Source organism: Tenrec ecaudatus, chromosome 6, assembly GCF_050624435.1.
Source record: "Tenrec ecaudatus isolate mTenEca1 chromosome 6, mTenEca1.hap1, whole genome shotgun sequence".
NCBI lineage: Eukaryota > Metazoa > Chordata > Mammalia > Afrosoricida > Tenrecidae > Tenrec > Tenrec ecaudatus.
The window spans coordinates 67193253-67216288 of NC_134535.1; the positions used below are offsets into that span (position 1 = coordinate 67193253).

Sequence of the window (23036 nt, forward strand, 5' to 3'; positions counted from 1 at the left end):
TGACTGCTGTCTCCTTTCCCCCATGGTTTCTGTTGTTCTTCCCCTTGGTGGGGTGTGTGTATGTTGATCATCATGATCAGTTCCCCCCCCCCCCCTTCTCCATACCCTTTTGGTATCGCTATTCCCATTCCTGCTTCTGGGTTGTATGCGTCGTAAGCTCTTATCTATACCTGTGTACATGTTCCAGTCTAATCTGAAGTAAGAGGCATCAATGGGGTGATGGTAGTGGGGGGTGAGGAAATCTCAAGGAATCAAATATTGTGTGTTTCATCAGTGCTTTACTGCGCCCTAGTTGACTCATCCTTTCCCTATGACCCCTTGTGGGGGGTGTTTCATTGACTACAGATGGGTTTTGGGTCTCTCCTCTAAGCCTCCTCATTCTCAACCCTATGGTTTTGTTTGCTAAGGGTCTTCTGATGTCTGTTACGCTGTTCTGATGATACCGCATGATCGCACAGGCTGGTGTGCTTCTTCCATGTGGGCTTATTGTTTCTCTGCTAGATGGCAACTTGTTTAACCTCAAGCCTTTAAGACCCAAGGTGCTATATCTTTTAATAGCTGGGCACCATCTGCCTTTTTCACTGCATTTGCTTATGCACCCATTTTGTCTCCAGTGATTGTACTGGGAGGGTGAGCATCTCAGATTGCCAATTTGTTAGAACAAAGTGTCTGTGTATTGAGGAATGGTATGAACAGAGGTCCGAAGTCTGTTCACTACCTCAGTGTACTGTCATATAAATAAATGTCCATAGGTTAATGAATTAATGTATTTACATATGGACACACCTATACTTTAACCTCTATCCATAGTTTTGCTTCCTAGATCACTCCTGTTTCCTTTTACCTTCCTTCTGCCTCACTATCATGCTCACCCTACTTCTGCCTCATACGACTTCTTCTCCGTTAGACTGCTGTTGTGCTACCACCCCCAGGATCTCTATGTCCTCCTTGCTATTGATATTGATTCCCTAGTTGTTCCCCGGTCTATGGTGTTGTTTGCCCACTGCACCCTTTTCCAGCCCCTTCTCCCCCTAAGTCCCTCTGGGACCGTTGGTCCTGTTGCTTTCTCCTCAAGCTTGCTTCTTATGCCTGTCTTATGTAAGTAGGCATACCAACAATGGCAGAGACCAAATAAATAGAAAACAACTGAAAAAAAGGAAAAACAAACACGTACATAATTCCAGGTCTGTCTGCTGACCTTTATGCCTATCTCCCCACTGGTCCTGGGTGAATTTTGGGAGCAGACTCTCCTAGCCTGAAGTCTATTTGGGGTTTGTTTAGGGGCTTTGTGGTTTGTTTTGCTCCCGTTGCTGATCTGTTATGTTCCCTTCTTGGTTTGCCCTGTTCTGGGGGATTCAGACCATACTACTTCCCTGCAATCTGCCCCCAGTATTGTCCTCTGTTGCATCTTTGACAACATTTCTTTGCCTTCTCAGTGCCTTACCCATAGCAAGCATTCAAATAAATAATATCTCATTCATTGACTAAACACATTACTATATATGAGTTAATGACAATTTCAGTGATAAGAATTGCAGTTGCCTGGGGTGCAGAAAAAGTCAAAGTACTTGGCAGCTAACCAGAAGGTTAGTAGTTCGAGTCCACTCCAAGGCCCTACAGAAGAAAGGCTAGTGGTTTGCTTCTGCGAAACCAGCCCTGAAACCCAGGCAGCTGAGTGTTACCCTGACACACAAGGGGTCACCATGAGTGAGAGACAACTAAAGGCAATGGGTTCATTTTAATCTGTACTCAGTGCCAACTTAGAGCAGCAGTACAGAGGTTAAGAGTTTAGCCTATGGCAGCAGGCTGTCCAGGTTTAAATCCAAGTTCACCATTTACAAGGTAACTTTGGGAAAATAATTTTTATGTCTCCGTGCTACAGTTACTTCATCTGTATAATAGGTACAAATGACCAGACCGATTCTCAGAGGATGGTTATGAGGATTAGAGTTAGTATATACTTTAAAAAGCTTACAACAGTTTCTTGGACACATAATAAGTAAGTACTATATCAAATTAATTATTTTTACCACAAAGTCCAGAGACTTGTAGATATCAAATGTACTTAATCTTCACAACTTCCTGTTAAGCAGATATATATATATATATATATATATATATATATATATATATTTTATTTTAATTGAGGGAAAAATGAAGCTTAGCAATGTACAATAGTTTGATAAAGACCAAAGTAAGTATTTGAGATAGTCTTAGAGCCAAGGGAGGCCGATCCTAACCTCTAATTTACTACGGAGGGCCAGCTTTATGTCAACGATGATTCTAATAACGAGCATCTCAAAACTGAAGAAGAGAGCATGCACGATTGGTGATATTATAGTACTCATGATATAACATTTCTTTGGGGGAGAGTAGGACTTCTGAGCACATGCCTTGTGCCAGCTGTCAAGCATATCAAGGGCCTTTTTCGATTTCTCATTTGATAGTCATAAAGTCTTATTCTATGTTAGCCACCCAAGGCTCACAGAGGTTAAGTAACTTCACCAAAGTCACACAGTACACACAGTACAGCTAGCATCCAAACCCAGGTCTGTGTGACTCTCTTACAAAGCCTGTCTCTGAGCATTTTTCCTAATCCTAGTTTAAACATCCCACAGACTTAACCCATCTTACCTCCAGTCCTATATTCTATGATAAATGTACTCATGTCAAAGAAAATGCCAAGCTCTTTTTAAGAAAGATACCAAACAAACCAAGAGAAACAAAAGGTGGCATCTGAGTCACACAGAGTGCAAGTCTCAGGTGCTTGGGCTCATCCAAATTTGTTTTCACTCACCACAGAAACACAGGAACTATAAAATAGCTATTGACTGGATGGGAGTTTTCTTATTTGTACTTTTATTTTTAAGGGACCCAAATCCAACCCCACCCCACTGGCATTGGGTTGATTGCAATTGATAGTGGCCCCATAGAACCAAGGCGCTCCATTCCACTGCCTTTTACAAGGTTGTATATGCTTATGGAAGCAGACTGACTGTCACATCTTTCTCCCAGAGGGTCTGGTGGTTTTGAACTGCCAACTTTTGAGTTAGCTTTTGAGTGCTGTAACCATGACACTACCAGGGCTCCATTATAGAAAGGGCAGTTCGCATAAACACGACTGTAGTACTGGCTCCAGTCTCTTCGTCCCAGTCCCAGTCTTTCAAGTAAGTTTGACATCTGTGCACCCTGAGAATCATTGCTATGACTTACTTCCATGCTGGGCCAACACTTGAGTTTGCAGTCATCCAGGAGCGGGTCAAAAAAGGTATTCTCTATCCCAGACTACGGATGGATCCTTCCAGCTAGTTCCCGCGCTTCCTTTTATGTGGGACTATCAGCTATAGAGTGGAACCACAGATCTACTGGGGTAGATAAGGGCTTGTTTCCCTGCAGCCCCTCCAACCTAGAGCCCAGGCTACACAGCCAGGTCTCCTGGGCTTGTCCTATATGGTGGGTAGCTGGTTTTCTGTTTCCCTGTCACCAAGACATTAGCTCTTCCTGTTGGGATTGCAGGCTGGTTGCAATACCAAGGGGGCAGGGTGGGGAGATGGCCCATGCCAACTTTCTCCTTGGCCTGGGCATCCTCTCCAGTGCCCAGGTGGACCTAAAGTCTGGCTACCATGGCCACTCAGGTTCCCAGCTCCCTTTCTTTTATGGCCCTTGGAAACCTTCCGTATTTTCCTGTAAGTTCACTTATACAGTTAAAGGGAGGTCTGTTATATTTTTAACCTGCATTTCTGGGAGTTAGGCAGAAGTGTTTTCCAGATTACCTAGCCTGCTCCATTTCCACATGGGAATGTTGGCACTGCCTTCAAAAATGGACCACGTTGTGGTAAAATACAACAGAACATAAAAATGTAACCATTGTATGGTGCACATGTAAGTCAGGGGCATGTACTACTGCCTTTTCATGATCTCCTAAACAGGCCAATCTATGTCTGCTTCCAGTGTTGGTAGTTTACCCCATCACCCTTAGCTCTTTCATTGCTAATGGACTACTTCGGACAGCCGACTGGAGCTGCGATTTCCTTGTTTCTCTCTGTAACTTCACCTATTAGGAATTTTTGTTTTTAAATTTTATTGTGGTAAGAAATACTGTACATAGTCGAGTACAAGCTGAGTTTTTCAGCACATTTTTTATCTATCTATCTATCTATTTATTTATTTTTCCAGCACATTTTTAAGGCAGTTTTGTGGTAAAATTAGGTGCCTCAGCTGATATTCAGGTCAGCTTATACTTAAGTATAGATAGTATATAGCATTTAAAATGGCCATTTAAAGGATGCAAATGAAATTTAATTATTTATCATGTGTGTACCCATCACTGCTATCCATTTCTAAAAGTGTTTTATCACTCTAAACAGAAACCTGCTATTTCTTAAGCAGTAACTCCCCACTCTTTCCTCCCCACATCCCTTGGTATCTCAAACCAATCTGTTTTCTGTATGTATTTGCCAACTTCTATGTATTTTTTAAAGAATGAAGTACAAATAATACAGGTTTGATTATACTCCCTCACAAGCATCTTACCCTGGTTTTATATCAGCCTAATTTGCAAGGATCACAAGCAAGAAGCCTGAGCACACCAAACAGAAGCACTCCTAATTTGTGTAGAATCACTACAGGAAACCCCAAGGCCTGTGACAAGAGAAGCAGCTCATTTACCTTGCCTCTTTCAAGCATTTACCTGTGACATAGACACTTTAAGTTTTCTGTAACCAAGAACTTTACAAACATCTGTTCTTCTTGTAGATATAAAGTTATTCACAAACATCTATACATATGAGCGTGCTTCAACCTTTTCAAAATGCTCTCACATATGAAAAATTAAATGTCAAGAGTGTGCAGCTGGACTGAAATATGACAAGTGCCAATCCACAAAGTATAAATACAGGGGTTTGCTTTTATTCCTGGGGATATGCCAATCAATAACTATCAGGCAAAAATATAAAGATGTGAAACTAATAAACATGGGGAAAGGTCGGATGTCACCTTGGAAAGGTGAACTTGAGTCATGTCTCCCTTACTTGTACTGCTGGTGATCCTTAGTGCTTCTTGTTTTCGCCATGAACCTTTCTGCTAACTTCTCTAGGTTCCGAGAATATTCCGTCTCAATTTCTGCTTTTTTCCGGAAGAAATCTTGTAGGTCCTGGAGCAATTGGACGCGCATCTCTGTTTGCTGTTCCAGGCATTTTTGTTGTTCTACCAATTGAGCTCGGATTTCTAAGGAGAGAAGAGAATCCATTTAAGTGACTTCACAAAAATTATTGAGGTTTACTGTTAAGTGCAAGACAAAAGTAATAAAGCTGGCATATTTAGCTCTTTCTTGGGCTTTTACTAGATTTCTAAGTCCAGGTTGGGTTCTGCTGACCCTTTAAAAGAACTCCTTCAGGAAAGAATATAATAAATTAGAGTAGAATCATGTGCTGTGTATGCAAGGCCACAAATATGCATGACGTCATGAGGGGTTGCCTGGTGCACTAAACTACCCCTCATGATTCCATGCATATTGTGCAGCCTTTGACCTCAACTGTCTCTTTGGAGTGTGGATGGCATAGGGATGAACATCATTTCTTCCAGACTCTTCTGATCCACTATGCACTTTGCCCCGTTAGCATCTACAGAGACATCTGGTAATTTTTATTTAGTCCATAAATTTCAAGTTTGTAAAGCACACAGCTTTAGGGTTTATAGGAATGCCACACCTAAAAATAACTTATTTCTATTTCCAAATAATCCATTCATAATGGGGTAATCCCCAGATTTCACTGTATCATATTGCTCATAACAGCACAGTCTCTTCGCCAGATCTTCAGTTTTAACACACTATTCCCACTAACAGCCTAATCTACACATGTAATCCTGAAAGCATTCTTTGACGATTTTTCACATATTGGGCTACTGAAGGTTAGTCATTTGCTGCTTTACCAAAAGCACAAACGTAAAAATGTGTCATGCAAAAATATTTGTCAATGACCGTAACAATGAAACATGCATTTTGGAAAAGAAGTTACAGTCACTAATGACTAACAGACTTGTTTGTGTTCTAGATCCAAGGCTAACCTCCAAAGATGAAACTATTCATACTGGAAAATTTCTTTATTTCATCCTCCCAATGTCTGTGCATAGTCCCTGCAATTGAGGGGAGAATCTTACTCAGGGGAAGGAGTAGATATCAACATCCAGCCGATGCCTTTCCAATGTCTTCCCATTATTCTTTTTCAATAGAGGACTGAACTGGTTTAATCAGCCTCATTTATAGCACAGTGGTTTAGTCCTACATTGTGAGTGGGGGCATTTCCCTGACTTGCTAAGAGCTAATAATAATCATGTAGGCACTCTGATAGTGCTTGCTATTGGGTAAGCATCAAATCCTAACCAAACCTGCTAGCCATTCTGTGGGAATAAACTGAGGTTTTCTTCCCCTATAACGATTTACAGCTAGGGTTGAAATACATCCAAGTTTGGTTTCAGAATATCCCAAGGCTTTTTATTCTACCTCCTGGAGGTGAAGGGGTCTTGGTGATAGGGTAGTTACGGGATGGGCTGCCAAGTGCAGTCGGCAGCTTGAAACCACCAGCCAGAGCTCCAAGGGAGAAAGACGAGGCTTTCTACTCCCTTAAAGAGTTACAGTCTTGGAAACTCACAGAGGCAGTTGTACCCTGGCCTTTAAGGTGTCTATGAGTGAGCATCGACTTGATGGCCATGTAGTTTCCAGAGATTTAATACTTTCAGGACTCTTGCTAGTGTGGCACAGCCTGCGCCTCTAACCCAAGGTCTGAAAGTACAACAATCAATGCCTTCTGCTCTCCTTATACTCGTCCATCAGCTTTTGAGCAACTATATTGTGTGAATGGGGATGGTGACAGTTCAGTGGTAAATGGTGTCCTAGCATTTGGGAGACCCAGGCTCAATTCCTGGGCAGTGCACCTCAATTGTAGCTACCACCATTCGTCAGTAGAAGCTTGAATGATGATGACCAGGTTTCAGCAGAGCTTCCAGAGTAAGATGGATTAGAAAAAAAAAAAAAGGTTTGGTGTTCTACTTCTAAAAACCAGCAACTAAACCACCCGAGCATCAGAACCCTGTGTCAGGCCAGTATCTAGCAAAGATAGTAAAATAATTAATGAAACCGGGTCTGTAAGCTCATGCTCCAGGTAATGCTGTTGACTGGAGAGTCAATGAGATCAGAGAGAGACATTTTCTTACCATCTTCCCTTGGTTTCTCCACCTCAAGATTGAAGGATTATAGTAGGTAGTGTGGTATGCACCAGAGTGAACACATCATTATAGGCTTTTAACTTCCACCAGCAGCACCTGGCTTTCAGTCAATCAACATGCTTCTCTACAATATTATAATCAGCATGCCTGCCAAACTCTTTCCCCACAAATGCGGAGCTATTTTAATTTAAAACAAAAAACAAAAGGTAGGGGTATTTCTCATTCAGGAATCCCAGTAAATCTTTTACAATGAGGTAATTCTAAGAGAAAACCTATCAATGGTCTTAGATGGTCAACTAGATTTCTCTTCACCCCAAAACAAAGAAAAACAAGGACACTGCATTCATGCCAAATGAGAATAATTGGCTGAGAGGGAATATAGATTTTTTTTCTCCTAGAGATCACATCTGTGGTAGTTACATAATCTTGTGTCAACTTGAGGATATTAAGAGTGAAGAGGTGAAGTGTAGCCTGTCAATCAGGTCACAGCCTGATGCCGCGTTGTGGGCGTGGCCTCCTCATGAGGTTTCTGGGAACTTCCTCTCTTCCTCCCTGGAGGCATGGCACTCTCTCTGCCTTTGCTTTCCTATTGACAAGCCACTTCAATCCAAGCTGACAGCAGTCAGAACCCTGGAGATGCATGTGTCCATGGCCAATGGATCCACAAGACTTTGAACCCACTGACCTGAGATCTTCCTGCATTCAGCATCATTGCGAGTGGCAATGTGAGTCTGAAGAGGAATTTATGTACTAGTAGTGGACATATGGGCTAATATCAGGCTTACAAACTTGATCTGGAATGGGCTGGGATGTTTTCCCAGTATCCGATTGCTCTTTGATATAAAGCTCTCCCTTACACATATATGAGTGTCTATGGATTTGTTTCTCTAGTCAACCCGGTCTAACATCAGAGGCACACAAAATTTATATGGGCTTCCTTCTGGGCTTAGTCTTAAATGGTCCCTTGTGTGTTTCTACCAGGGTCTAAAATTACAACAAAAACAACAGATAAAGTGGCATGTGTTTGAACAATTAAAGCCACAGACTTATTTTATGGTGAGTAACTGTTACTTCGTATCACCTCTAATTTCCTAATCTGAACGGGTCGTTCAAGTATTTGGCAGCAATAGTGAAAATGTAAAGAGGCAGAGTTTAAAGCATCACATGAGAAAATGAAACATGTTCCCCAAATGGATAAGGATATCAGTCCATCTAGCTCTTTAATTTAGATACATTTAAGATACACAAAACAAAAACAGGTAATGAGGGGGGATGGACATTTACAAAAATAAGATTATTTCACTAGAAAGGGAAAACACTTGGACTATGTAACGGTTAATGTTAGGTGCCAATTTGACTAGGCTATGGTTCCCAGTGGTTTGGCCAACACTATTCAAGTCGATGTCATGGAGTTATATGTGATTAAATCAGCTGGATTTGGTTAGTCAATTGCCTTCTGTGATGTAATTATAATATCACCTTCCAAATGCAATCTATTGTAATCAGTTCAGGAGTCAAGGTACATCTAGAGTAAGGGTGGATTCCAAACCTAATAACTTCTAAGTTTTAAAAAGGTGAAGACAGATGCCATATAAGGACTGTCTTTAAGCCAAGGGACCAAGAACCTCCTGAGGCTACCAACACAGAGGGAATTAACATGATCAGGAGCCTGATTTGGACTCTTAACCTTCAGATCTTTGAGACAATAAATTTCTGTTCTTTAAAGCTAAACAGTTGTAGTATTTGGTGTTAAAGCAAGTTTATAAAACTAAGACTCCTTAGGTATAAGATGATTCATCAGATTCACTAGTCAGCAGACACATTGTCACCTCTCTCCACACTAGACCCAACTATACTAATATGACTTCTCTAGGAGCTAATCTCATGTGGTAATGAAGAATTTAGGCATTTTCCAAAATGGATATAAGTAAAATAAATGTCCATTCATATGAATTGCAGTGTGCTGCTCAGAATAGGACCAAGGGACTAGTGGTACACAGGGCCTTGCACTGTGTGAATCCTGGGCCCATGGGTGGCTGCAGTCTGGAGTACCTGTCCTGACTGGTGCCACAGAAGCATTAAGGGGAGGGATGGGGAAAGTATCCTAAGCAAGGGATGATTGGTTAAAAAAAAAAAGATGCATCATATTTTTGCATACAATTTAAACTCTATACCTTGTATCCTCCCTCCCATACACAAACTCTTCCAGGTTTGTTTTGTTTTTGAGGCCCTTTCTATTAGCTTTGTGAGTTAGTAGTGACCCCCATTCCCTGGAACTCTGGGTTCATTTTAGTTTAGGTGAACAAGCAATTATTTTGTTGAGCTCTTATTTTGAGTTCAGTGGAGCTGAGGCACTGGAAATAAAGACCTCTGTAAGACACAGTGCTTTCTGATAGAGAAAACACAATCCTAAACGGATTATTTCAGTACACTGTGTGCTGAGCATACAAAAGAGGACTGTGCCAGGAAGCTATGGGAAGTGGAGAGGGAACACACCCAGTCGGTGAGAAAACTTCTTGGAGGATGTAATGCCCTGCTGTAACCATGAATGAAGTTAAAAGAACGCACAGAATGGGATAAAAGCACTTGTAAATAACATCTGGTAAGGAACTTGCATCTAGAATGTATAAAAACTCTTTTAACAATTCAGTACTAAAAAGACAAGTGCCCAAATTTTAAAATGGGGAAGGGATCTGACTTGACATTTCCATAAAAAAGACAGACAATAGTCAATCACCAAATGGAAAGATGAGTGAGAGATCCATCAGCCACCAGGGAAATGCAAATCACAATTATCCCAAACCCTTTAGGATGGGGGCTGTTAAAACAAAGACAAGAATAGAGTGGGACAATAGAAAGACAAACAACTCAATCAGAAATGAGATAAGGGTCTTGGGTAGACATTTTACCAAAGAAGATGTGAAAATAGTCACTATGCACATGAAGATGCTCTAAACCATTAGTCGTCAGTGCTGTGTGCTACAAGGCTCCTAGCAGTGCTATGAAGCAGCGGAATTGCAGCGCAGGACTCCCAAGGCTGTAGTCTTTGTGGAAGCAGATTCCACAACTTTCTCCAGCAGACTGAGCAGTGAGTGTAAACTGCCAGTGTAGCTGGCAGCCAGGTGCTTCTCGCAGACCCACCAGGGCTCCATCATTAGCACAAACTAAAAGCACAAGGAGAGGCTGCTTCAACCCCACCAGAATGACCAGGATCAGAAAGGTGGAGACGAGAAAGTGTAGGTGAGGATATGAAGAAATTAGAACCCTCAACCATTGCTGACAGGACTGTACATGGTACAACCATTGTAGAAAACAGTTTGGATGGCCCTTCAAAAAGTTAAGCATGGAATCCTGTCGTACGGCTCCGTGGTTCTACTCCTAAGTACATGCCCCAATGGCTCAAGAGCAGGGGTGCAGATACTTGCACACCGATGTTCATGGGAGCACTCTTTACAACGGCCCAAAGGGGAAACCACCCAAGTGTCCGGGAACAGATGAATGAATAAACAAAATGTAATCTAGCCACACAATGGAGTATTAGTCAATCATCAAGAAAAATGATATTCTGATCGATACTACAGCATGGAAAACTGAAAAAGGTGAAGTGAAGCCAGACACAAAAGGACAAACATTATATGACCCTCGTTACATGAAATGCTTAGAATAGACCCGAGAGAGCTTAGTAACATGTCACAACAAACCAGCTTTATCCTGAGCATTTCTCATTGGCATTGACTTGTTAGCTTCCCTAATAACTCCCTTAAATATGAGTGCTGTCTGTAGATGTTTTAGTGAGGATGTAAAGAATCATTTATACATTATTGTGGAAAATTTTTAGCTGCTTTGGAAGGCAGCTTGGAAGTTCCCTAAAGAGTTAGACAGTTTACATCCCTTTTTCACTGCCAGGGAGTCCATTCTGATTCACAGCAACTCTACAGGACAGGACAGAACTGCCCTGTGCCTTCCAAGGCCGCTCCTGTGGAGCAGCTGGGGGTTTCCACCGCTAACCTTGCACTTAGCAGCCCAACCTGTAACTGCTATACCCATCAGGGCAGCAGTTTCTCTCTCTCTCTCTCTCACACACACACAGAATCTATGTCCACACATAAACCTGTATATGCATTATTTATAGCAGTTTAAGTATTATTAGTTAAAAGAAACAGCTTACACATCCATCAATTGATGACGAGATGAACAAAATGTGGTATAGCCACACAATGGAATATTATTTAGCAATAAGAATGAATGTAATATTCTCTCTCTCTCTCACACACACACGTAAGATAAAAAGTCCATGTCTGTCTATGCTTATTGCAAACAAAACGTGTTAAAAATGTCTCTGCAATCAGGAGTGTCTGCAGACAAGTTCTCTCAGTAGTACATGTGTTTGAGTCTCGTAAGAAGGAACCCTGGTGCTGCTGCCTGTCAGGTGGACTGCGAACCGGTGGTGCTTCACCGGAGAAAGTTTATGTTCCCATAAAAATACACAGCTTCAAAAACCCTACATATGGTTGCTATGAGTTGGAATCAACTCAATGACAGTGGATTTCATTTGTACGGTTTAGTCTCATTAGGATGCCTTCTCCTCCCCTCACCCCGCACACACACACAAAGAAGCCAACCCAAACAGTGGCTTCCAAAAAATCCGTTAAAGACTACTTAAATTGAAGGCAAAGAGGTCAGTTCAAAAGGCTATGGGAAATGTTTTGATGGGATTTCAAAGAGGTAATCTTAATAGATTTTCTCAAAAGGAGGCATGGTATAATATTTTCTAACTGGATAGCATCACTTGAATATTGAAGGGTTATAATTTCTAGTGATAAAGACAACATTTAACCTACAAGAAAATTAGGAGATGCTTATCACAGTGATTCATGCATAACCACATAATAGTAGTTTCTTCTAGGTAAAAAAAAATGCATTGTCCAAGGAGGTACCAACATCATTATTTAAATTTCAGGGGGGAACCTGCTAAATAATCATAATGACCCTTTAAAGAGAATTAACATATACTGGGCCTATTATAATGACCATTACTTCATCTCTCTACCAGAGTTTCACCACAGAATAAATGGACATTAATAATCCAATAAAAACACTGCAGAAAAGTTTGCTTTTAAACTACTATAATTAATTTGTAACAACAAAAACCATAGAAATGGTTTCTCTCAGCTTTAAAAAAAATCTGCTGACCGATACTTACCAATAAAGTGTAATTGCCTGAAAATAGAGGCATCTCTTGCTATTGCTCTGAGAAAGGGAAGCTGTAATTCCTAGAATTAATTTAGGTGAGACCACAGACTGATAGACATTTTTTTTGAAAGTTCATGTCAAGACAAGCTGTTTCTCTAGTATGTTACTGAGTGTCTAGAACTAAGGCATGCAATTGTTATACTGAGTGTGATAATCAAGATCACCGAGCAGATAATAATCCAGCCCATGTCTAGAGCATCCTGAGTCCTCACAACTACTTCATCTTCTCATTTGGTCATGTTTTCCTTATAGTGTCATCAGACAATGCATTCTGCCAGCATTTATTTGTACCTTCACGCACAGGATAGAAGGACTTTTCTCAAAGGACAGAATGCAGGTATGAATATCTCTGAGAACAATAATAACCCAATGAGACTTTAACTGGCTCCATCCATTTTTCACACATTCATTGCTTACATGAAGATTTCTATAACCTGGAAGCATGCTAAAACATGAGTTATTGATCTGGAGCTCAAAAAGAATCCTGAGAGTGCATTTTGATTTTTTTTTTCAGTGATTTGGCTAAAGGAATGCAAAGATTTCTATACTTCACTGGAAATCTGACCGCAAGACTTGTGATTGTCTTGAAGCCTACACAGACGTTAGTCCTGGCATCGTGACGGGCCCCGGGTGGAGCGTTACCTATCACCTGGGGAAAGTCACTTACCTTCCACCCATGTAAAATAATACCTCCCATCTCACAAGGCTGCAGTGAGATTCAATAAGGTAACAGAAATGACCAGTATGCTGCACTTGTAGATACTTGTGTTTTCAGTGGTAACGATTGTTGAGTATTTCCTTGTGCCAAACAAGTCTTTACTTTTAAAAAAAGAAAAAGAAAGCGAAAAACACTGCTGATGAGTCAATTTGGACTCATGTTGATTCTAGACGACAGAGTAGAACTGCCCCACAGGGTTTCCAACATTATTTTTTAATGAATATTTTATTATGAATAAGGTGGAGGTTTTACATTTCAGACCACCGCTTTGATCTCAAGAGTTCATAGCACTCAACCCCCAGCCCTCTATTCTATCCCACACCCCCTTCTCGGATTCCTCTTCCTCTCCAGTCCTCCATCTTCTCTTTCATCCAAGTCAATCCTGAAGAGCTGTTATCTTTACGGAAGCAGGCTGCCACGTCTTTCTGCCGTGGAGCTGCTGGTGGATTTGAACCACCAATTTTTCAGTAAGCAGCTGAGTGCTTAACCACAGTGCCACCAGTGCTCCTTAGATGCTTAACTAGTAGCTAAGATTAGCAGTCTACAAATCAGGAGTCTCGTCTTCAGTGACGATGAAGCAACACAAAGAGATGGTGAGCTAACAGCCTTAAGTGTCTTCATGTAGGAAGGACTATGGTTGCACACTGGCTGGCATGAGGCGAGTGTTTGTGAGATTGACTAACATAAGCTTGCTGGCCAGCACAGGGTGACAGGCATGCAAGGCTGACGTAACAGCACGAGGATGGGCGAGGACAAGGAGTGGTCTAACAAGTGCTACTCCTCTGGCTGAAGACTGCATGGATGGGGGTGAGATCACCAGCTACATCAGAAAGGCCCTCCTGAATCAGGCCAGGCTTTCCCAAACTTGCTTGAAAATCACAAGTATCGGGATGCTATTCAAAAGCCTTATTTCCAGTCACTCCTTAGCTGGATACTTTCTATGTTGTTGGTCTGGAATAAGACCTGGACTGGAATATTTCCATTAAGTACTCAGGTGATTTTTGTCACCAGGGAACACCAACAAGGAGAAAGGAGAAATCCTGAATAGTGAGTGATGTTATAGATTGAATACTGTGCCCTCCTCCCAGGTAATCCTGAGAATCGAGCATCATTTGTTGTATTAATGAATCCATATCCCTGTAGGGTATGGTTTAGATCTAACTGCTCATGAGACATCAAAAAAGGACAGATGAGAACCAGACACAAGCAAGTACCAAAGGAGGAAAAAGAAGTGGCACAAGGAGATTTCCTAAGGAACACCAAGAGGAGCTCTAGAGAAGTCTAGACAATGATTTTCTCCCGGATAGAGTGAGCCTTCTCCTGGACCTGGTGCCTTGAACCCAGGCTTCTAACCTTGTAAACTGAGAAAATTAATCTGTGATCATGAAAGCCACTCACCATTGGTAGCATTTCTGTTACAGCAGCACTAGGTACCTAAGACAAATACATAATCAGAAAGTAATGCAAACAAATAAAATGCTTAGCACACTGCACCACCTTTGCAAATCGAATGGTTCCTCATTTGAATTAGGAATTACTGAGCCAAAACCCAAAACCAAATCCTCAAAAGAATGACTCTTATCCATGTTTTTATTTTCATAATTTATGCATCACTTATTTTTGTGTTCTAGTGTGGAATTGTTTCCATTTTCTGCTCCCAGGGAATAGAAACTGATTTTCAACCACAATGAGGGTAAATGCTGGCTCAGTACAGTGGCCACTAGCTACATAGAGCATTTGAAATGTGGCTAGTCCAAATTGAGTTGTGCTGTCAATGTATACATGCAAAATTTCAAAGTCTTAGTACACGCAGCGGGAGGAAGAAATGAAAAACATCTCATTAATATTTTATACTGACTACATGTTGAAATTACATAATTTTCAATATACTAGGTTAAATAATAATAAATAATATATTTTATAAATATTTACAAACTTTTATAAAGTTATAAATATTTATGATAAATAATAAAATAGAAAATAAAGCATTATTTTTGGTGATTATTGTTTTATTTTTATTAAAATACCATTTTTTATATTTTATTAGGGGCTCATACAACTCTTATCACAATCCATACATATACATACATTAATTGTATAAAGCACATCTGCACATTCCCTGCCCCAATCATTCTCAAAGCATTTGCTCTCCACTTAAGCCCTTTGCATCAGTATGTCCTCTTTTTTTTTTCCCCCTCCTTCCCCGCTCCCCCCTCCCTCATGTGCTCTTGGTAATTTATACATTGTTGTTTTGTCATATCTTGCCCTATCCAGAGTCTCCCTTCTCCCCCTTCTCTGCCGTCCATCTCCCAGGGAGGAGGTCACATGTGGATCTTTGTAATCAGTTCCCCCTTTCCAACCCACTCACCCTCCACTAGGTTAAATAATAATAAATATTTTATAAATAATATTTACAAACTTTTATACAATTATAAATATTTATGATAAATAAATAATAAAATAGAAAATAAAGCATTATTTTATCTGTTTCTCCTTACTTTTAAAAGCTGGCATTATGAAAACATTGAAAATGATATATATAACTCTATTGGGTAGCACCTCAGGTAAGAGTGAATTATGCAACTGAGTTTCTCCTAAGTACAGTCTAGAATGAGGAGTGCCCATCAGAATAGATCTTTAAAGATTAATAGACTTGATTAGAAGAGATGATTTATGCATAAGGTAAATACAATATAGAATACGAGAAACAGGAGACCAGTTCTAATGGGAAGAGGTGTAACAACAGAGGGCGATCTCTTCGGAATTCAGGTTTCCGTCACGGTGAATGGTCAGTCACTAAAAGCAACTGCTATATTTTCCTATCCAAGGTGAGGGGAAGTTGCAATACAACGAGACATGAAAAGACTTTCCTAGCATATAAAGTCCTGTAGGGTCCAGTTTTTATGAAACAGGCAATACAAAAGAAAAATGCAAGTTGAAGATTTGATGGCATGGACTATCTAGGCTAAAGGACTTCAGAAAAGGAACTATCATGGATGAACTGGGGCTCATCTGGAGGAATAGCTACTGAGGGAGTGGGTCCTATGCCTTTAAAGGATATGTGGAAATTCGGGGAGGAGCTGTGTTGTGTCCACGTTTGTCTTGATTAGAATCAGCCCAAGCTGATTCCTAGGACAGCTGAGGGTCACCAGACTCTGCTCTCCCATTTCTTCACGATGACACCAGTCATCTCTTTACCCCATGGCACTACTTTTTCCTAGTATGATGCAATCATCACATAGGACTCAGAAACTCAGCTAAGTGGTTTTAATATGGAACTGCGTTGCCTTAATGTTCGCTCTTATACCTCTCTGCTTGTTCTCTCCAGGTTCTAATACCAATTGTAATGGCTGAGCAGACAAGAATAATGATTAAAAGGTGTATTAAGGACATTAATAAGTTGCAATGTCAATGAGAAATGCTCAGGGCTGATTCTTTATCAGGACATGTTACAAAGTTCTGCCAAGTCTGCTAATAAATGCCCAAAGGCCATACCACTCTACTGTAAGTCTCAACCTGAAGGCTTAAGTTCTGTGGGTTAGCAAACCCTGCTTTCAGAAACAAGTACCCAGAGGCACCCCATTCCAGTATGCCTCAGCTTGAAGGCACTCAGACCCATTTTCTTAGGTCAGCAACGCCAAATTCCTCAATGACTGCTCAGAGGCACCCTACTCCACATGTCAGCTTCTTGCACAAAGACTCAGCTTTACTTGCTCCATTGGTTGGGCAGTCCATCACTCTGTTCTTTGCTCTGGCTCCTGGTTCTGCTGCTGCTCCTCTGATGTTGCGTCTGTCATCTGGATCCAGGAAGTTATATAGGGATCTCAGTTCCAGAGCATGCACGCCACTCCTGGCTCCTGCTGATAATGAGAGTCCTTTTCCTGCCTCTCAGGGGCTCATTTTATATACAGCAGGATGGCTCTCCAGGGAATCCTGTTCATAATTGGTAACAAGTATCTTCATAATTGCTTCACCAGTATCTTCCCCCACCTTCTTACCAGACCCATGCTAGGAGAGGTCATTTGGTGGGGGGTAAGAGAATTTGGCTAGAACAGCCACATCAAACAATTCACAGCAGGCCCCTGCAGGAAGTAACAGAGGACAACTTGGAATCAGGATTAGGAAACCATGTAGGTAGGCAGGGTCTGGACTGGTCCCCTAAAACACAGCCTTCCCTTCGTTGGTATAGGACAGCTCTCTCTGCTGTCCCAGCAAGTAGGCCTTTCTCCCATGCATGCCTAACCTGAGCCATGTAGGCCTGCTCTTAACTCCCTCAGGACAGCCCTGTTCTTGGTGTACACACCCCGTGAATCCAGACTCATACCAACCCTACAGACTAGAATTGGCTCCGTGGGTTTCTAAAACCGCAAACCTTTACAGCAATCGAAAGCTTCATCTTTCTCTGGAGGGAGGAGTGGCTGGTGGGTTCAAATTGCTGCTCTTGTCAGCAACCCGACACATAATCCATGACACGGCCAGGGCTCCCGGGAGTTGAACACTAGGGCAAAAGTGTTCTCAGGGATTTAGGAATAGAAACCTCAAGCTGTTTTTAGTTGTTTTTTTCCAAACTAACAAGGTAAAGAAAATCATTTCACTAAAAGAGCCATGGTTGCACATGGTTATAGCTAGCCAGGAGGTTGACATAGCAGTCTGCTCCCTGTAATCTTTTACTCCTTCAGAAACAGAACATCATCAATTTAAACAAGCAGACACAGATTTTGTCCAACTCAAAACCATGGCCTTGTCCTTCGGGTCCACAGGTAATTTCTGTGTTTGGGAGGAGTGGAATCATAGTAAAATCCTGCACAAGAGTCACCTTTTATGGCAGTTATGTAATCTCCTGTCAACTTGAGTGAAGGGGTGGAGTCTAGCCTGTCAATTAGGTCATAGGCAATGATGCCTTTTTTTGGGTTGGCCTTCTGAGGACTCTTCCTATCTTGCTCCCTGGAGGCAGGACACACTCTGCTTCACATTTCTGTTGACAAACCACATGAAGCCACGGTGATGGCAGCCATTGCCATGGAGCTGGAGGAGCCACATGGATTGCCATGTCAGCACTGAGATGCGTCCACAAGACTTTTCACCCACTTGACTGTGATTTCCTGCTTTTAGCATCGTTGCATGTGCTGCGTGAGTTTGTAGCAGAATGTATGGACTAGTATTGGACATATGGGCTAATATCGGATTTATGGGCTAATATAGAACTTATGGACTTGATCTGGACTGGGCTGGGGTGTTTTCTTAATATACAATTACTCTTGGATATAAAAATCTCTTTTAAACACATTTAAGTGTTTCTGGATTTGTTTATCTAGTCAACCTGGCCTAACACCCTTTTAGATTAAAATCTTGTAAGACTCAGTATAGTTAGTCTTCATTGTTTCTTAGGAGAAAGTCAACTTTTTTTTTTTTCACTTAGGTTAAAGTCACAAAATTTTGACACTTACAGAGGCTGAATCCAGTTTTCTAGATTTTCATTATGTCAACTAAGTTAACCCAATACTATTTTAGAACAAATGCTTACTACTGAAGCTTCAGTTTTCAGAGCTTTTGATAGATGAACGCCATATTTTGGCCTAGATAATATTTTCAGGCTATGTATGAGGAAAAAGAAAATTGAGTTTTCTCTTCAAAGGAAAGCGAGCAAGGGTAAAACACAATAAATTAAGATGGCCAATTATATGAGTTTAACTACATTGCAGGGAAGGGCAGTTTAAGGAAGTGCAGATTTGAATGATCCAATATAGGGCTTTTATTTAGAATGCACAAGAGGCAGGATTTCATTAACTGCTCTCTAATGAAGCAAGAACATCTAAGACCATATAAGTATATTGATTTTTACTGCCAGAAAACGACAGTGTGGAAATCACTGAGTTGCAGAGAACACAAAGATCTACATTTTAGAATGACTGTTTTATTACTGACAAAGGCTCCCTAAATGTTGGCTTTTCTCACCTGATACAATTCAGCATGAGGTTCTATGAGGTAAGTGTAAGAGTTTACACATGTTTTTCTCTAAATAAAATTTAAGAACCAAAAAACCTCTGCATAGTTTCATTCTTTTGTACTGGGTTAATTGCAAATTGAGGCTTTCTCAAGGAGATTTCCCTTATTGCAGTAATTATCATTTTAAAGTGTGTAGTAGAAACTCCCAAGCAATTTACTAATCTACATCTAAGAGGAGAATATTTATTGATTTCCTACTATGTTCCAGGGCCTATGGTAAGTACTTGATATACCTTATTTCACTCAAACCTTCAAGACGTAACTATTTCTGTTTTGAATAATTTGGATGAAACCATGTGTTTTCCATAATAGAAGATGGATTAAATGAAAATTTAAAAATTGTTTGGAGGTATTATGGATTTTGTTACAACTAATGGGACATATAGGTCCAGAGGGGTCTCTAGTTCTGGGATTAGTAGGAGAAGGTACCGTTGCTCAGATTCATGTAGTTACACAGGAATCCACCAAATGGCAACACACACTAAAATGGGCTATCACTGTTCCACTAATCACCAGAAGCAGAAAATGTAGGCGCATGATATGCCTCACGGGCCATAAACGGGTAAATTTTTATGGCAATTCTATTATGTAACCCCTCCTTTAAGTAGATGAGGAAATGGAGACAAAAGTTAATTATTTTGTCTAAATTCATAACAAGTCCCAGAGTTTAGACTCCCATTCAGGTTTGCCTGACTCCAAAGACCATGACACAAAATTAAGATGGTCAACAACTATCCATAGTGTATAACTATACAAAGTTAGTCAAAGTGACCCAGGACTGGCCTTGGTTCATAAGAATGTACATGTATGCTAGGTATATCTATTAATGAAGCTATTGCATATCAAACAATAGTTTAGGTACCAATGTCTACGATCATTTAGAAAAGCAATGCTGAATGCATATCCATTACTTATTCAAAGTAAGAAGGATAGGAGGCCAAAATAATACTCATTTATCTTAAAAATGCATTTGATTATGGTGCCAGCAAAGAGTATCGAAAGTGCCATGGACTGCCAAAAGGACAAACCTATCTGTCTTGAAGAAGTATGGCCAGAAAACTGTACTGGGAGACACAGATGGCAAGACTTTGTCTTACCTACTTTGGACATGTTGTCAGGAAAGACCAGTCCCTGAAGAAGGACATCGTGCTTGGTACAATAGAAGGGCAGCAGAAAAAAAGAAGGCCTTCAAGGAGATGGACTGACCCAGTGGCTGCAACAATGGGTTCAAGCATAAGCACCATTGTGAGGATGGCACAGGACTGGGCAGTGTTTGCTTCTGCTGCATTATGGATACTATGGGTCAGAACCAACTCTATGGCACCTTACGATAACAACAATCTTAATACTAGACAAATGGCTAATACGAATTCCCTAAAATTTCCTGAATGCCCTGGCTTTTATAGGAACTAAGAATTTACATTGGGACTCTGGTAGCTCAATGGTCAAGCTCAGCTGAAAACGCCTGGCAGTTCAAACCTACTACTGGTTCCAAGTGAGAGACGACCTGGCAATCTGCTCCCATGAGTATGACCACCGAGGAAACTATGGAGCGGTTCCACTGGAGCTGTTCCACAGGTACTCGGTGAGTCAGGTGCGTAACAGTAACATCCTGTATTTAAGTTAAATACCTCTGCTTTAAAATCATTATTGAACAGGTGTTGTGATGTTGATTACCACCTACATTTCTTGCCTCTGCAGCTTCAACTATACAGATTCAAAAGTTTTTCAAGAAAAACATAATTTTTATCTTGTCTCTAAATTTCCATATAGCACACAAAATATAGTTGAAACTACCTGATGTATATTGTTTGAGTAGAGATAATAAGTTATTTTAAAAGTTTATAGTTTTATATCTGTAGACCTAAGGGACCTATATATTGCAAACTCATGGAATGGTTTTCCTCATCACACACCCCAGTTCCCCATCCTGTCACGACCTCTTCTTCCTGCAGTCCTGAAACCCAGCCCTAGAACTTATGCCCACAAACAATGTCCTATTCGGTCAACAACTGGAGAACAACTCCAGCTAATTTCACAGAACATCATAACGCTGTAAGCAGCTATCAAATAAGGCTATAATTTCTATGGCCACATTTACCATAACATTGTATTATAATCTAGAGAAACACACAAAGGAAACACTGAACATTTTACTTAATTTTCTTTAAATTCATTTCTTCTGTTTAAAGCCCCTCTTGGAGGCTTTTAATTGGATGTTATTGGCAACTTTATTTATTTTGATTTAACTAGATATTAATAAATGGGACCTGTAATAACCTCTGGCTGCAAGTGAACTACCTGGTCTCTAGCTCAGCAGCTGACGCTGAGAGTAGCATGGCCTCAGCGATTCTTCTGTAGAATCCATTTAACAATGGAAAGTGACAATTCAGGATCGTAGAATAAATTCTTTTCAAATGTTAGATTACACATTCCTTAAAGAGGTTGCCCATTTTTTATGTGCTAAAAATAAAAAAGGCAAACAGAGAAACGAAAAAGAATAGACCCTTAAGAAAGTTCAGCCCTTCCAGGGTAAATTGGCATGGAATAGTCCACAAAGACAATGTTCTATGCCACGCTGATGAAGAGGGACTGGCAACCCTATTGTTAGGGTGAGGAAAGAGGCTCACTGGGAACGTAAGCATGAGGCAGGCTAATTATTCAAGGAATTCAACATACACACACTTGTACAAATACAAAATGTGGTATTTTAAAATGATAAAGGATGGCATCTTTGTTCAGCTTTTCATTCTCTTATTGCAGGGGATACTTCAGTTTACTTATTTAACATTCACATTTACCAAAGATAGCTGTAGGATTAAATCCTAACTGACCACGGTATCAGGAAATGAAGCTTCCTAACAAACCTTGCCAAAAGGTTTTTTTTTAACAAAGTTTTATCCTAATCTTAGAAAGGGAAAGTAGTATCAGCTAGACTCAAAATAATAAGAATATGGACTGAATTGCATAAGTACAGTTATGCAATTAAAGCTTTTTGTTTCAAGATAAACAGATCTACTTAATAAGCTTACAAATTAAAATGATAAATTATTTGAAATCGTCTTTTATCTTTCATATTTTTTACAGTCGATATGCTTGCAATTTACTTTGAGAAGTACAATAAGGGATAAAAATATATACCATTTAATCTTCACTGTGTTTCAGAATGTTAGCATCTTGTAATCTTACACTTCCTGATAACTTCTTCTTCAGCATTCACATGCAGTATTAGCTCTAGTTCCTTGGTCACACTCACTCTTCCCTAGCTGCTCTTATCTGAGAGAGATTCGTTTTTAAACACACTCAGACTCATAAATAGCTTTTAGAGCACTGCTTGAAAATCCCCAGGACCAGTTAGTTCTCTCCTCCTCTCCCTCTAATGGTACATCGACAATAAATGTTGCTTTTGCATCTAGGCTCTCCTCCCCAGTTCTGTGGGCCACACAGCACACTCTGTAATACTTCCCTGCGTCTGCTGTAAGAGGTGGAAGCAGTAAAGTGGGGGAGAAGGAAGACAATGGACCAGTATGCTGGAGGAAAACAAGGGTGGGAGCAGAAGAGACAATAAAGGGAAACAAAGCCTATTACGAAAACATAGGAGTACAAGATTAAAGAGAAGTCAGGGGGAAAAAAGGGAAGGAAGGGGAAAAGGTGGGGGGGGGGCTATGTGAGGAGTAGGGTTGGATGGAGAAAATAAAACAAACATAAAATAAGTGATGAAGGGCTTCAGGATGTCCCTGAATCAGACCTGAGCAGCGGGGTCCTTTGAGTGAGGTTTAGTCTACTTGTGCTAATCTTTAGACTCCAGGATTTTTAGAGTACATTGTGCTTTTAA

At 40.6% G+C, this 23036-nt stretch overlaps 1 protein-coding gene across 2 annotated transcripts in view; it reads right to left on the reverse strand.

Annotated features, from left to right (window-relative positions):
* SRGAP1 (SLIT-ROBO Rho GTPase activating protein 1) overlaps positions 1–23036 on the reverse strand; it is a 315127-nt gene that overhangs the window by 145109 nt on the left and 146982 nt on the right. For both annotated transcript variants that reach the window (XM_075551344.1, XM_075551343.1), the window contains exon 2: positions 5031–5226. In XM_075551344.1, the coding sequence (XP_075407459.1) occupies positions 5031–5226 (196 nt within the window). The remainder of the gene's footprint in view (positions 1–5030; positions 5227–23036) is intronic.